We start from the raw sequence: 12,428 nt of genomic DNA, 5'->3' as shown, positions 1-12,428 counted from the left end.
CAAATTAGAGAACTGGACGTAATCTAAATCCCAAGAAGATGGGAATTTATCAGGTGCATTCACTGTGCCTGGAGCATAACAGGTGCTCAATAAATACGCACCGAATGGATGGGTCAGATTATTTCCAGCCAAAAAGACACACTACTCAAAAGCGGAGTTTGCAGATGAGTCAGACTGAGCATTTTATAACAAGTGTGACCAACTCCTCGTGCGTGAATGTACACACACACTCCAGATGTGCCCTCTCCCTGCAAAAGCTACCAGGTTTAGAGTCATCAGGAGACAGCAGAGCCCAGAATGCTCAGTGGCTGCAACTACTGACAAGTCATCAATAATCGGAGTAGCCTATTGGCTGAAAATAACATGGTACAATGTAACTCTTCCGCCCTAAAACACATACACATGCAAGTGGGGAGAAGGTAAGAGTAACGCAAACCCAGTGGAGGACTCAGCAGTACCATTCCCGTTAAAAAAGACAAAAAAGTGGGGGGTGGCCTTACCTTGACACAGCCACCCTTGGTGTACCCACCCACGTCCATTAGGGCTCCAGGGGTGTCCCTTTCTTTTCATGAAATGCCCAGCAAAGATGCCAGTTAGTTGCTACAATCCCAATTTATTGTCTTCAGAGCTTAAGCAGAAGAGGGCGCCTGCCTCTACAAACTGAGGGGCTGGGGCCGCTTTGCTCATGGGGGTCATGGAAATGAATGCCCTGACCCATGTCCCCACACACCCTTGCTCCGTGCACAGACTGCAGCGGTCACTGATCACAGGGACCCCTGACGGTCCCCTCTGATGTGTCATGTGGACTGCCTGCTGCTCCTGCTTCACTGATGGGATCAGCAGCTGCAAACTGCAGGGAACAGGCAGTATTTTAATGGGCCTTAACAGCAGAAGAAACCTCTCTGCTCTTCTGCACATCCAGTGAGTCCAAGCTGCCAAATACCGCAGGCCTCGTCAGCGGGGAGCAGGGTGGCCTAGGACAGGGCACTCTCTCCACAAAACAAGGTGTGACGACTGACCTGATCGCCGAGGTCCCCGTGAGGTCTAACACTTTGTTACAGGAGGCACAGTTCCTAGAGTCTGGAAATAAGATAGGGGGACCTCAATTACTAAGTGGCTACTGTGTACTAGATCCGAGGTGTCTGAGGATGATGCCCCTGCCCCTGCCCCAGCCCTGGAGAAAACGGGGCAGAGCTGGAGAGCAAGCTGCAAGGCACGGTGTGATCAGTGAGACCTCAAGAGGCTGCGGGCAAACCCTGAGGAGACGGGCCCTGCCCAGCCCTGCTGGAGGCTTCTCTAAAGCAACACTTCGATGGGGCTGGAGGAGGCGGGAGGGAATGCACACAGAAAGGTACAGCGTGCTCCTGGCGAGCAGCAGGCACTGTCCACCGCTCCGGGCCTGCGGGCGGCACTGGGTGCATGGAGCAGAGCAGCCACAAACAGAGCTGGAGATTTCAGAAAGCGCCTCCAAGTCACGGGTTGAGGGGAAGCTGACAGTGCACCAGAGGGGGAGGGCAAGAGTTACTGCCTTGCCAGACCTGCGGGATCAGCCAGCTGTCCCAGGGAAGTGAGGGTCTTGGGGAGTTCCATTCGTCAAGTTGGCAAGGAAGAGCAGAGGGCCAAGCCAAGCCCTGGCCCTGGGACCCAAGAGGCTGCAGTAAGCTGCAGCCTCCCCAAAATAAGTGATGCAGCAAAAGAGCGCCTGAACGGGGGCATGCAGACACGCAGCAAGCCCCAGAAGCCAATGGGCAGCATGGCGAGCTAGGCACCAGACAGACACACAGCTGCCCCTCCCTCACACAGGACACAACCCTGACCTGGCCCAGAAGACCCCCAAACGTCAGGGTGCGGAGGCTGGAGAATGCAGGATGCAGCAGCCCCTTGGCCCTCGCTTCCCCTTCGGCTTGCCTGTGCCTAACAATAACGTCATCAACAATCTGAAAAAGTCAGGGGGAAACACACAGAAGCAGAACAAAGGGGGAAAACACCAAGAATCTAAAAGTCAGGGGAAGAAATGTAGACGCTCAGGTGACCCCCGTCACACATTGGTTTCTGACACTGTGGAAACAGCTACTAGCAGTAACTTCTACTTGTAAAAGGCCCCAAAGAATCCCACCCCAGCCTAGAAAGGTCATCCACATTTTCCACTCGGACCCTCAGACCAACCCTAGGAGATCGGAGTTGTGCCCACTTTACAGTCCCACAGACTGAGGCGGGTACAGAGAGAGGCTGCGTAACTTGCCCCAAATCACAGAGCAGACAGAAGGCCTGGGGAGTCAAACCCAAGAGACTTGTCTCCAAAGCCCTGTGGGTAATAAGCACCCAACTGACAAAGCAGACATCATTAAAACGTTTATTTTTACACCGGCCTTCGTGTGCAAACATCTTTCTAAAGAAATGCTAGAACCCCCAGACTCATCCACCGTAATTTCCCACCAGGTCAGTGGAGGGCAGACCAACCTGAACCCCGAGCTCTGGGAGGAAGGCCTTGGGGAGCGCCGATGCAGCACGGTTCCTCCTCACTCTGGACAAGCGGACAACAGGCAGCCCTGCTCCGCTTCTCCGCTGCAGCCCCCCGCTCCTCGGCGGCTTCTCCCCGGGCTGCGGACCCTGCTGGACAGTCCCGCAACTCCCACTTGCCAGCCAGGCCTGGCCAAGCCCAGGGCCCAGACCAGACTCCCCATCCCCCGCCCTCACTCCCAGGTTTTATGAGGAAAAGCCCCCCTATCCACTGATGCACACTAACGTGTAAAGTCTTGGTGTCTGTGCTCGGGCTTCCCCAGGGAACAAGGTGCTGATGCTCTCAAGGCGTTTCTACTCTGCAGAACTCCAGGAGACTACATTAAAGTCTGGAGTGGGAGGCCCGGTGAGAGCACCGAACCCACAGGAAGACGGGACCCCGCTGCCGATTCTGCCCTCACTGTTCACTGAGATAACAGTCCAGCCCCCGGAGAGTGCTGACTCTGGGCAGGTAAGTGCTTTACTTCTACCATCTCACCTGGTTTCACAGCATCTTTCCAAGGCGAATACCACCCTCATCCTCATTTTAGAGGACGGAAACCTGGGACAGAGAGGTCAGCCCCACAGCTGTCAGGCAGCAGGGCTGGGATGTAAACTGAAGCTGTCTAGCTCTGGAGCCAGTGTCTTAACCACTGAGCAATCCTGCCCCTCCATTAACAGATACAAACACGCTCTATTACTGTGCCTGGTAATTACCATGCCATTTAGGTTAATACTTACTATATGTGAGTCATCCTAAGGCATTTTACATGCATTTTTCACTTAATCTTCACCATAATGCTATGGTGCAAGTACTTATATTATCCCCATTTTACAGATGAGGAGACTGATGCTTTTCAAACTTGTTCAAGGCACAGAGTAAGTGCAGAGCTGGATCAGAACTCAAGCAGCCTAACTTAAAAACTTACATTGAGCCTTGACATTTCTGGCCACACCTTCCTTTACTCCCAAATCCAAGGACATCCAGAATTCCTTTTGTTTCTTTTTGTTTGTTTGTTTGGCCATTGTTACTTTTTGTTCTTTTCATAATGGCCCCCGTGGTACCAGAGTTTGGGGGTGGGGAGGAGAGGGGTGTCGGGATCAAAGCCAGCCAGGGCAGCCTTACAACAAGCAGGCCCACGACACCAGCAGTTCGCGTGACGGGGGCTCTGAAGGCGGCTGGATGTAGGTGAAAGCACACGTCTGAGAGTGGCCCCTGGCGCCATTGCCAATGACGACGACCGAGAGCAGTGCGCAACCCTACGTCACCATGTCTGTGCTGTGAGGGGCATGGGATGAGGCTTCCTCCCCATCAGGTTTTCAATGACTTGGTGTTCCCTGAGCATGTACCAGAGAGAAGGACGCGCCACAGCTGGGCCTGGTGAGGAAGACACAGGAACAGAAACTGGTTATTGATCATCAGTGAAGTGGGACAATCCCTCGGATGCTGATGGAGCCGACGCCCCTCTTCCCAGACAGGTTTCACAGTCCTGCCAAAACGACAGCTGCCACAGAACACCTGGCGTCAGGCGCGTCCGCCCAGATTAGCCTGACTCAGTCCACCTCGGATTCCACCAAGTCCCATCCCCTCCTGAGCACTGGCTGGCAACCAGCTCTCCCAGAAGGGGCACACCAAGTGCCAGAAGATGTGGGCAAAACTGCTAACCTCAGCCCTCAAAGACGGACTGTCAGTTCACCAACAGCCCTCGTGCTGTCCCTCCAAACCCCACTGGAGCCCAGCCGGGGCCCGCAGCAGAGATCGCAGACTTTTCTCCACCAGCGACACAACCAGACTCTCAGTAATGGCCCAAACTGGGAATGCCTTCATCGCGCTTGACCAAAAGTACAAGCCAGCAGACCACAACAGGGGCTGTAGGTTCAAAACTCAGCAGCGAACGCGGTCAGCTGTCCTTACATTCATTCGAGGCATCGTAACTGAATGCTGCCGTTCACCAGGCACTTTGCTGGGTGCCAGGACTCCGAGCAGGGGACAAGACAGACAAAGCGTCTCTCCTTAGGGGCTTAACAGAGGGCAGGGTCCCTCAAGGAAAAGGCCCAGGGCTGCAATTTAAACAATCCCACACCTGTTAGCTCCACAATACCAAAATATGACGGATTTGAGAGACGATCTGACAGTCACGTAGAGCCATGAAGGAACTAGATTCTGATAAGAGCAGTTCAGGAGGGAGAGGAGGAAATGTCCTCAGACTTTCCAAATGAGTCATCTTGGGACAGGGAGGTGCAGCTTCTCTAGGAAAAATGTGAAACTAAGCACCCAACAACAGGACGGGCAGACCTCCGGGCCCGCTTCCCACCCCTCGGAGCAAGTGGTCTTCACGGCGTCAGAGGCAGGCTGAAGTCTCAGTCCGCTTTCCAGGCAGCTAAACAAGGAGCCTCCTGCCACGAACAAAGGAAAGAAATACGAGCCAAAAATGAAGGCCTGGTCACAGGACTCTGGAACCTTGAGAGAGGGACCGACAGGGTAAGCGCGGCCTAACTCTCAGCACATCTGAACATAGCAAGCGAGAGAAAGTGCGCACGGCATTCGCAGCGCAAGCAGCACCAAGGCCAGTCATCTCCGCCCTCATCAGGACAGCCAGTCACGCCTGCACGGAACAAGTCGACTGTGGTGCTAGGAGTGAAAAGCCGAATTCTTCCCCAGTTCCGCATGGACAAGGTGCTGTTCACAGCACTTCGACATCATTTCACTAGATTGGATTAATTTTTAAATGTGTTATCCAAACAATTATGCCAACTACCACGTAATTAATATTCCAACTGACTTTACAAAAATCACAAAATCCCCTCAAGAAAGTAACTAGTAATGGCACGAACGAAACTCTTCTATGGCCAACAGCACATAAAACCGGAAGTCCACCACATAATGGGGCAGCAGAGCCTTCCCCCCACTTCCTCCAGCCCTCAGCCAACCAGGCAGAAGGCTGACCTGGCGAGTTACCCCTAACTGCATTTAACGTGATCGATGCGCTTGGTTTAAACTCTTCGAGGGCGCACTGATGAGCCATGAAAGCCTCAGCAGTCAAACAACTCTTCCCACCGTACGAGAAGTGAGATGCACACACACAGTCACTTGCTTCCGCGTCCCCCGCTGAAACTCAGAATGCTGGCTTATTTCTTGGGGTTACTTCTTCAGTTTTTAAAGACGTGTCCATAGGATATCCTTACTCTTGTTTTCCTCATTTCTTTCAGGGTTTTATTTATTCTTATAATCTACCTAACATCCTTCCTGGAGTCAGGTAAGTCACAGTCAAACAGGACCGGGAATAAACACACGTCTTCCCTGCAGCCCACCTTTGAGTGCCTGGCAGGGCTGCCCCAGCCCCGGACGGAGCCGTGAGCCCGCCTGCGGCCTCAGCAGGGATGCCACAGCTGACTAGTGGCATCTGCCCTGGACAAGGGCCGCCGTCTGATGACACACGTACCACGTATTTGCCGTCTCCATCCTTCAACAGACCGAGAAAAATCAGCAAAATGCATACAGATTCATGAATAAAATACACGAATTGTTTCTAGGGTATAGGTTAAAGGGGAGAGAATGTTTTCTATCGTCAAAAACCTTAAGCCAAACTGGACGGAACCATCAGGTTTCAGAGGAAAGACCCCTGGCCTCAGTCAGGAATGCCAACTCTCCTCCAGAGCAGAGCTGTGCGCGTCAGCAAACTGGGACCCGGTCTGCTCTGCCGGGAAGTCCGGGGCTGAACTGAAGACCCCCCAATCACTCTCCTCCCTCCTCCCAGCTTCCCCAATCCATAACGCACACAGCCCCAAACCCCCTCCGCTGGGGCAGCAGGGAGCCTGCACAAGAGCACTTCCTCTACAGGCCTCGTTAAGACCCCTTCCCCTCCCCCACTGCTCACGTGGGATTTACTGTCTCACAAATGTCTGCACCCACTCTCTTCCTGCAGCATCGCCGGAACAAGAGGTTCCACACAGGCAACATTTCTTTCCCTTTGGTCACAGGCCAGCACTCAATCCACTGAGCTACGCCAGCCAGGGCCTTCTTTCCCTTAATTCGACCTCTTTTCCTTCTTGGGGCCAGGGTGGGGCTAGGGGCAGGCGCTTCTATTTTAATACTTAAACTATTGATTCCGTGAACAATGAAGTTACCTTCATTCAAAAGTTAAGTGCCATCATTTCAATTTAAAGCCAGTCACTTCCCCTGGAATCCCAGTCACTGGTGATTTCATCACTGGGAAGTCTCTGTTCCTCTAGCATGTTCCAAGAACACCCCTGCCCACGTGATCCATCAACATGGCTTCCATGTCCAAACGCCAAACAGCAAGACTAGAGGCCAGCCATGCCCCCACTCACCCCAGCCCACCCATCATCAGGTAAACTCCTGTTGAGATGACCAAGAGTCCCCCTGGGAAAACAAGGAAGCACACACAGGACGGCCTCAGAGGACAGTGCTGTCCGTGATGGGCTGGGACAGTCTCACGTCTGGCCCTGGAGACTGCAATCCCCTCCTTTGGGAGCTGCCTGTCTCCAAATGCAAGGGGCCCCGCTTCCTGTGCTTGCGGTGCTCCATGTTGGACAATCAGAGAATCCTACCCCCTGGATTTAAGGAACTTTCTCAGGGGCCACCTACGAAGCAGGGCCAGAGCTCTTCTCCCGGGTCTGATGTGGACACCAAGACACCAGCTGGCGTAAGGACCATGCAAACCCACAGTTGCGGGACTAACTTTCCCACCACGTGGAGAGCACCAGGCCAAGCCAGCAGAGGCCTAGAGAGAACAAGAGAGTGACAGATCCCCACACCGCCTAGGCACCCTAATCCCCAGGACGAGATTGAGTTTCCGTCACCGGCAGCCCAGAGTTTGGGGGACAAGCCGTAGAGGCTAAATGTATGCATCTGAGCCTCAAGTTCTTTCTCTAGCACCACACGATCAACCACGTCTCCCCGAATCTCAGACTCAGCTTCCAGGGTTCCACCTAAAACCAAAGAATATAAATACCCCCCCAGAGAGATTTCTGCACGCCGCAAACACTGTCAAGGCTCACTGTCATCCAACACCTGAAGGGGACAAGGACCACAGAAAAGAGGAAGACTAAAACGGACAGCTGGAGTGGCAGAGCAGTTCACAACCAGTAACTGTAAGAACTAAGGAGGTAGCAGAGGCTAAAGAGAAACGCTACCAAAATCGTTCCAAACACAGGTCCTCACCCTCTACCAGCTGGGGAAAAAAGTTAAAGAACACAGCCACCCACAGCACCCAAACAGAAGGAACTTATCAGCAGGCGCTTCCAGGCCATGACCCCAATTGCGCCTGGTATTTTCAGACCACAGTCTTGTGTTCCCTTTACAGCCGTCCTCGGGGTCTCTGCCACTGCCGGCCTGCCTGCCGGAGGAAACCACGAAGAGCAAATTCTGTGGAGTGTGCATGGAACAATCTCCCTCTGATGCGGCCTGAAGTAATTAGAGAGCAATTAGAGAGCAATCTAACAGCTCTAGTGATGCCCTCCACCCGAGATGTGGGAGGATGGTGCAAACAGCACGGGCAACTGTGAGTGGCGGAACATCCAGACCCCCAGTCCTCACCTTCGGGGGGTAAGGGCTCCTCTGAGAATCTGATGAAGCTAGGAAGGCTTCCCCAGGAAAAAAACGCACACACTGCATTGTGTATATAATTTTCAGGGGGTTATAAAAGCTGCTTCCTACAGCCAGCCTCCAGGTTACACACACTGGGCTTTGATAGTTTACCTTAATTACCCGAGCATCGTGAACAAGCAAGCCTCAACGACTCCAAAGGACTACACAACAGCTCACAGGGAAATTCTGAAGCATCCAACTCTGTAACCCCATGTGGAATTGAGAACAAAACAAAGAAATAAAAACTCACCCTCGCCTTCTGCACTTAGGAAATGAAAGAAAACTTGGCTGCTCCTGCATCGCTCCCTTTCTGCCGTGTAGCCCTTACCTTGTTTGACCACTTATACGCCTGGAGGAGCTGACTGTAGAGAGGCGTTTTGTCCTGCACAGGGTCCAGGCTCAGCAGCCCGCTGTTATGGAGAGGATGGTTCTCAGACGGCTTGCCCACCAAATTGCTCAGGCGTTCCAGCTCGCTGAAGAGAAAACAGAAAATGCAAAGCTGAGCCCACCAAAGTGCCAGGACTTAGCCCACCACAGGGGTCAGAGGCTGCTCTTCACACTGTCCGTCCGAGGTCCCGCAAAAAGAAGTCCTTTTTTGAAAGGTGAAAAAGATTAGGGACAATCAAGAAAACCCCTAACTGGGAGCTAATCTTATTTTAAAACCAAGCTCTCTGGTGCCATTCCAAAGGAAGGGGGGAAAAGTTAAGAGCAATGGAATCCGTAAGACTCCTAAAAGTGGGACTTAGCGACGCGCGTTGTTCTCTGCGAGAGGGGAGGGGACCTCCCGGAATTTTGAAATGTGGTATAACACTGCTCACCCCTGAGTTCTGAGACCGGCATGCAGACCATTATATTTGGCAGAAAGGCAGGTACCTGAATAAATGACAATTATTTGTCATTCACATAAGGGTAGATTTGTACATGGTGCCTCACAGGCGGTAACACTTAAAACAGAGAAGAGATAAAATAAATGAACGGAAGGGGAAGACACTCCGGAGGGCCGTGTTGAACCAGCACCCTCAGTCTAGCAGGAAAACTCGAGAGAAACCGGGAGAGCGGGCCAAGCACAAGTGCATCCCGGGAGCACGCTCTGAGGGCCGGCCCCAAATGCTCAGCCAGAGGGGCTCCAGGCACAGCTTCTCACGCGACCTTCACTTTGGAATCTTCAGCCACCTTCTTCTTGGCACGACTGTAGAAAGACTTAAGAGGGCAAAGGGTAATCTAAACACTCCCAAACTTCCTCAGATGGTGAAGGGCTACAACCTCCTGCACGTGAGGAAGGGAAGCAAATCGGAGAGGAAATGGAAGCGAGGGAAGAAGGACCAACACGTCCCCTCCAGCAGGGAGGAGTACTGAGGGGCGCTGTGCCAGGGAGCAGCAAGGGATGTGGGAGTTGAGGAGGGGGTGCAGCTTCCTGGCCTTCCCCCAAAGAATGGCAACTGCTTGGCGGAGGGGGGAGAGGGGACAGAGGCACCCTCCATTTGGTCACCACCTCCTCCTCCATTCTACCTCCCTCTTCCATCTGGTTACTAAGGAGGCAAGTTGAGGGAAAAAAGCAAACCCATCCGCTCCAGCACTCAAAGGAGGGCTAGCTCCCCAACGCCTTTCCTGGCTCAGGTCAGTCTGCGAAATGAAACGCAACCTGCTGCCATCCCAACCTGCCTGGGAAGGGCTGCCTCCCCTAAGGAAGGGAAGACAACCTGAGGCCCCGGCCAGGTAACGAGTGCCTGCTGTGTGCACCTTACAAACATGCTCCCGCCTAACGCTGACACCACCACCTATGAAACAGAAGTAAAGAAGGTGGCCTGTAAGAAAGAGAAACGTGTGCTCCTTACCCTTACAGGGACCCCAAATTAATAAATGTTAAGCCTGACCTTAGTTCTCTCTCGAGGAAGGACCTGAACAGAGCAGTGGGAATGGGGAGGAGGCAGGGAAAGGCGGATCGCGGGCTGCTGGGTCGTGTCCGGTGGCGGGACAGCTGGCACTGACGAATGCCGGGTCGCGGGGAGGAACCGGGGCTAATCAGCTCGGGGGCACGCGGGTTTGGGGCAGGGCTGCGCCCGTCCCGTTTGCAGCTATGAGTACAGTGACGAGACGCGGCGGGGCACAGAGGGCCTACAGGTGAGGAACCTGTCAAGCCGAAGGCAGAAGTGGAAGTTCGCGGGAAGGACGTGTCTCCCCGTGCGCAATGGAACGACCACAGAACGGGGCCAGGGCGGCGGGAAGCAGCCGGAACAGGAGCCCAAGAGAGGGGAGTCGAGAACGCAGAGGTGAGGGGTCAGGTGTCCCTGAGGGCAGGCAGAGGCTGGGAGGAGGGAGAGACACAGAGGGAGCAAGGGAAAGAGAGCAAGGTCCCTGCACGGGGAGACTCGCGAGGGGTCGGGGCAGGGTGAGAGCCGGGGCAGCCCCCGACCCCGGCCCCTTCAGCCGGTACCTACTTGAGGTCCCGGTTGACAGAATGCAAGTTGTCCTGGAATTGCGCGATGAAGGCCTTCTCCCGGCCCTCCAGCGTCTCCTTGTTCCGCATGCCATCCTTCAGGCAGTCGAACACCCTGCTCACGCTGGAGCGCAGCGCCTGGATGGCACTAATGGCCTGGGAAAATGCCTCCAGGTTCACGCCAACACTGAGCACGTCCGCCATGTTGCCGCCGCCACAGCGGGCTCTCCCAAGCCGGCTTCGCGAGCGGAGCGCCGCGCGCGCTGATTACGCAGCCTCGAAGGCTTCTGGGAAATGTAGTTTCCTCGGGCCGGGGCGACCCAGATGGGTGGTGCGGGAACTATCCAAAAGAGGGTTTCCACTTTAACTACAGGAACACATGGGGAGAAAGTGATCTCGACTTAGAGAAGTCAGGCCACGCGTCTGGATTTCTTGGCGGTGACAAGGAACTACAAAAGGTTCCTGCATTTCCCTTCCCTCTTGAGAGTTGTAAGGAAAAGAATGTCTCAGAGCAATAGTGTCCATGGAGTAAAAAATTATAGCCCATTGAATAAAACTAGTCCATATTTATAAACAAATGGGAGACAAGGGAAATTTCTTCCCTACAGTAGGATACCAACTAATAAATGTAGAAGGAATGAGGGGAAGAAAATTACCATTTGGCAGCATCGGAATAAAAATTGATTCAGATAGTATCAAGGGGTGCTGAAACCAGTGAGTGAAAGTGTGAGGAGTAGCAGGATATTTATATCGTCTCAGGCTCTCGTCCCACAAGGAACTTATTAGCTAAGAAGGGAAAAATAATGGTCTAGCGCTTTCACCTCTGGGTACAGATCCAAAAGTAGGGAAAACGGGCTGGAGCAGATATTTGCGCATGCGTGCGCATAGCAGCTTTATTCACAGTAACTGAAAGGCGGAGTGCCCCGGTGTCCATCCTCAGATGAATGCATAAGCCACACGTGGTGTACACGTACAAAGGAATATTTCTTTCAGCCTTAAAAAGGAAGGAAATTGTGACACATGCTACCAAATGGATGAGCCCTGAAGACGTGTTAAATAAAATAAGCCTGTCACAGAAGGACTACTGCTGTATGATTCCACTTATATGAAGTCCTAGAGTGGGCAAATTCACAGCGACAAAAGTAGAATGGTGGTTGCGGGGGGGTGGGAGAGATGGGGAGTTAGTGATTAACCGACTTCAGTTGGAGAAGATGTCAGATTTCTGCAGGTGGTGGTGGTGATGGTGTTCCAACGATGTGAATGCACTTGATGCCACAGAACTAGACACTTAAAAATGGTTCAAATGGTAACTTTTATGTTATAAATATTTTGTCATATATTTCTAAATTGAGTAGTGTAAAAGTGGGGGGGAGGTACTAGGGACTTCACAGTGGAGAAATTTGGCAGACATGCCCCTACCCAAGAGGTCAAGGTGGACATCACCATAGGGCAAAGCTGCCTCCTGGAAGGATGCACTGAGAAGAGGGTAGCATGACTTCTCTGATAGTCCTGCCAAAAATGCAGAACCTGAATCTGGTCAGGACGTCAGGCAGACTCAAATGGAAGGACATTTGACTAAATAGCTGACCTGTACTTTCCCCCAAGACACGCACCATGAAAGACACGACAGGACCAAGGAACGGTTCTGGAGTAAAAGCGACCAAAGAGGCAGGATGGCTGAATGCGACGCAGGAGCTGGGATTTTCTTTTGCTGACGTGACCAAGACAGTGGGTGAAATCTGAATAAGGCTGTCGATTATTAGTTCATGTTGTTTTATCAGTGATGAGTTTGTGACTTGGATAACCATGTTGTGGTAATGGAAGAGGACAGCCTCATTTAGGAGACATATACCCTGAAGGGATAAAAGAGCATCATGTCTG

At 52.8% G+C, this 12,428-nt stretch overlaps 1 protein-coding gene across 3 annotated transcripts in view; it reads right to left on the bottom strand.

Annotated features, from left to right (window-relative positions):
* The window catches only part of MED27 (mediator complex subunit 27), a 172,518-nt gene extending 161,743 nt beyond the window's left edge, over positions 1-10,775 (bottom strand). For 2 of the 3 annotated variants that reach the window (XM_045196710.3, XM_045196712.3), the window contains exons 1-2: positions 10,549-10,772; positions 8,439-8,583 (exon numbers count right to left, since the gene is read on the bottom strand). In XM_045196710.3, the coding sequence (XP_045052645.1) occupies positions 8,439-8,583; positions 10,549-10,751 (348 nt within the window). In that variant the 5' untranslated portion in view covers positions 10,752-10,772. Of the gene's footprint in view, positions 1-8,438; positions 8,584-10,548 lie in introns of all 3 variants that reach the window. The other variant, XM_024562011.3, reaches the window with a different exon arrangement.
* Positions 10,776-12,428: the final 1,653 nt, after the last annotated feature.

Source organism: Desmodus rotundus, chromosome 1 (assembly GCF_022682495.2).
Source record: "Desmodus rotundus isolate HL8 chromosome 1, HLdesRot8A.1, whole genome shotgun sequence".
Lineage (NCBI taxonomy): Eukaryota > Metazoa > Chordata > Mammalia > Chiroptera > Phyllostomidae > Desmodus > Desmodus rotundus.
Note: the sequence above shows the minus strand (reverse complement) of the source record. Positions and strands in the feature narration are given on the sequence as shown.